The sequence below is a fragment of the Neltuma alba genome, unplaced genomic scaffold, assembly GCF_004799145.2.
Source record: "Neltuma alba isolate B1F8T4 unplaced genomic scaffold, ASM479914v2 tig00010544_pilon, whole genome shotgun sequence".
NCBI lineage: Eukaryota > Viridiplantae > Streptophyta > Magnoliopsida > Fabales > Fabaceae > Neltuma > Neltuma alba.
This window is the reverse complement of record NW_021635413.1, coordinates 126,845-129,335: the sequence shown is the minus strand read 5'-3', so window position 1 is coordinate 129,335 and position 2,491 is coordinate 126,845. Positions and strand designations below refer to the sequence as shown.

General features: G+C 35.6%; 1 protein-coding gene across 1 annotated transcript; it reads left to right on the top strand.

Annotated features, from left to right (window-relative positions):
• The first annotated feature begins 287 nt into the window (after positions 1–287).
• LOC114756910 (disease resistance protein RPS5-like) lies at positions 288–1,875 on the top strand. The gene is made up of 2 exons (XM_028945877.1): positions 288–1,449; positions 1,631–1,875. Exons 1-2 carry the CDS (start codon positions 288–290, stop codon positions 1,873–1,875), a joined length of 1,407 nt encoding a protein of 468 aa, XP_028801710.1.
• The last annotated feature ends 616 nt before the right edge of the window (positions 1,876–2,491 follow it).

Genomic DNA, 2,491 nt, shown 5'->3' with positions numbered 1-2,491 from the left:
ATATGTGCGAGATTAGACTTGGAAAATGTGGGAGTGCCACATCCAAAGGAAACTAATTTTCAATCCAAAGTGTCATCTACAACATGATTTGAAGATGTGTGTACGAAAATGAAAGCTCAAACAAAATTTAGGGTTGAAACTTTGACAGAGGAAGAAGCCTTCGAGTTATTTTGTATGAGAGTTGGCAAGGAAACTTCAAAATTTGACCCTGTCATTCCAAAGCTAGCAAAGGAATGGCTAAAGAATGTAAAGGGCTACCACTTACATTAACAGTGATAGGAAGCGCTATGGCTAGTGTGAATAGTGTGGAAGCATGGGAACACTCAAAGAATGACTTAACAAGCTCTTCATGGACAGCTTCAGATTGGGAGACAAAAGTGTTTTCTATGCTTAAGTTTAGCTATGATCAACTAACAGATGAAACACACAGAAAATGTTTCTTATATTGCGCGTTATGCCCAGAGGATCATCAGATTCCAGTGCATCATCTCATTTATCAATGGATAGGGGAGGGGTTTCTTTATAATGAGATGATGACAAGTGTACATGATATGTGTTGCCATGGTGGATCCGTAATTGAAAAGTTGAAGCATTCATGCTTGTTAGAAAAAGTTGAGCGCTCAATTAAGATGCACGATGTCATCCGTGACATGACACCATGGATAGCACGTGATCAAGATAAAAACAAAAGGAAGGTTATAGTACAAGAAGATGCATGGCCAATGTCTCAAGCTAATGTTGAAGATCGGGGAAAGGTTGAAACGATATCGATTTCAATCATGAATGATGCTAAGTCATACATACAAAGCATAGTTTGGACAAATCTCACAACATTAATATTGAATTTTGGCGATGCTTATAAAATAAATGGATTACATAATATCCAATATGCGAAGCGATTAAAAGTCTTGGAATTGGGCGTACAGAGGCGCTCACGCATCCAAACTGTTGCACGCATCCCCGTAGAAATAGTTGGCTTGAACTGTTTGGAATATCTGTCCCTGGATCGTTTATTCTTTCCTGGTTCAGAGATTTCTAGAGAGTTGATGAAATTGAAAAACCTGAAGGTTTTTATTTTGCATATACCTGGTGGTGATGTTGTTCCTTTGGGACTAATACGAAATCTTCAACAGTTGAAAGTGTTTAGATTTCTAGACATAGCAGCTGACACGAATGTTGATGGGAGAGACGAGAAAGAATTTGTAGAGGGGCTGGAGCGCTCATCAATCTTAGAGGAATTGTGGATGGGGATCAGAACTGGGAGTGGCCTCAACCAATTATGTAAATCGGCCAAGTTGCCAAGCTGCATGCATAGCCTTATTGTTTCCAATGTTTATGCCCAAATTAATGGGCCATTATTATTGGCAACCTTGTCAAAAATGAAGCTCCTGCAACGTCTTGAGTTCTTGGACTTGAATAATGTGATAGATCCTTCTGCTTTTGACACATGTTGTGTATCCATGCTACAAACTGTGAGAATTCATATATGCAATACAATACATCATTTGACATGGTTGAAGTATGCTCCGCTCCTTCAAAAACTTTTTGTTCGCAGATGCTCTTCAATAGAAGAAGTGATAAAAGGAGAAAGATAGAGAGCCTTTGGATTCTATATTCCCTTCTCTTGTAGTGCTGGAATTGTTGGACTTCCCAAATCTTAGGAGCATTTGCAAGAGGTTCTTGTCTTTCCCTTCCTTAAGATCCGTCGAAGTGCTCCGCTGTCCAAATTTAAAGAAGTTACCATTTGATTCCAGTTCTGCCAAGGCTAAGTTGAGGCTTATCAAGGGATCTCAAGTCTGGTGGAACAACTTGGAGTGGGATGACACAGCCGTTGAAGTCACTTTCCAGTCAAAATTTCAAGCGTACACATATTAGTGAATACTACGTTCACTACAAAAAAATAGCTGATTAGCGACGAAATTTGCGACGGAACCAAATTCCGTTACAAATTAGGGACAAAATTTGTTCCGTCGCTAATTTTTTTGACGGATTAACGACGGAATTTTTGTCCGTCACTAAATTTCGTCGTTAATCCATATTTAGCGACGAAATCTTTTTATGTCAGACAATTCCGTCACTAATCCATCAAAAAAATTAGCGACAGAAATTCCTTCGCAATTCCGTTAGAAATTAGCGACGGAATTTGTTTCTGTCGCAAATTCCGTTACAAATTTTAAGAAAATAAATTATATATGATATATATATATACAAGTAGGAAAATACTGTTTATCATAATCTATTTAAATCATTTAATTTTTTATATAGAATAATTTATTAGATTTTATTATAGTAGTTCTTTTTTGAATTTTTTGAATAACAAGATTTTTTGACTAATTGTAAATGATTTTCTTCAAATATATAAACCACATATACATAATATAATATAATGTAATGTAATATATATATAATTAAATTGTATATCTTATCAATGTTAATTAAAAACTAAATTTAAAAAATATTTATGAAAAATTATTTATGATGTAAAATTCAA

Bases quoted from the DNA above. Each gene is read 5' to 3' on its own strand.
- LOC114756910 (XM_028945877.1), top strand. From the start codon at position 288: ATGGCTAGTGTGAATAGTGTGGAAGCATGGGAACACTCAAAGAATGAC. The intron at 1,450-1,630 runs GTTGTGTATCCA...CTTCTCTTGTAG, and splicing joins TCCTTCTGCTTTTGACACAT to TGCTGGAATTGTTGGACTTC.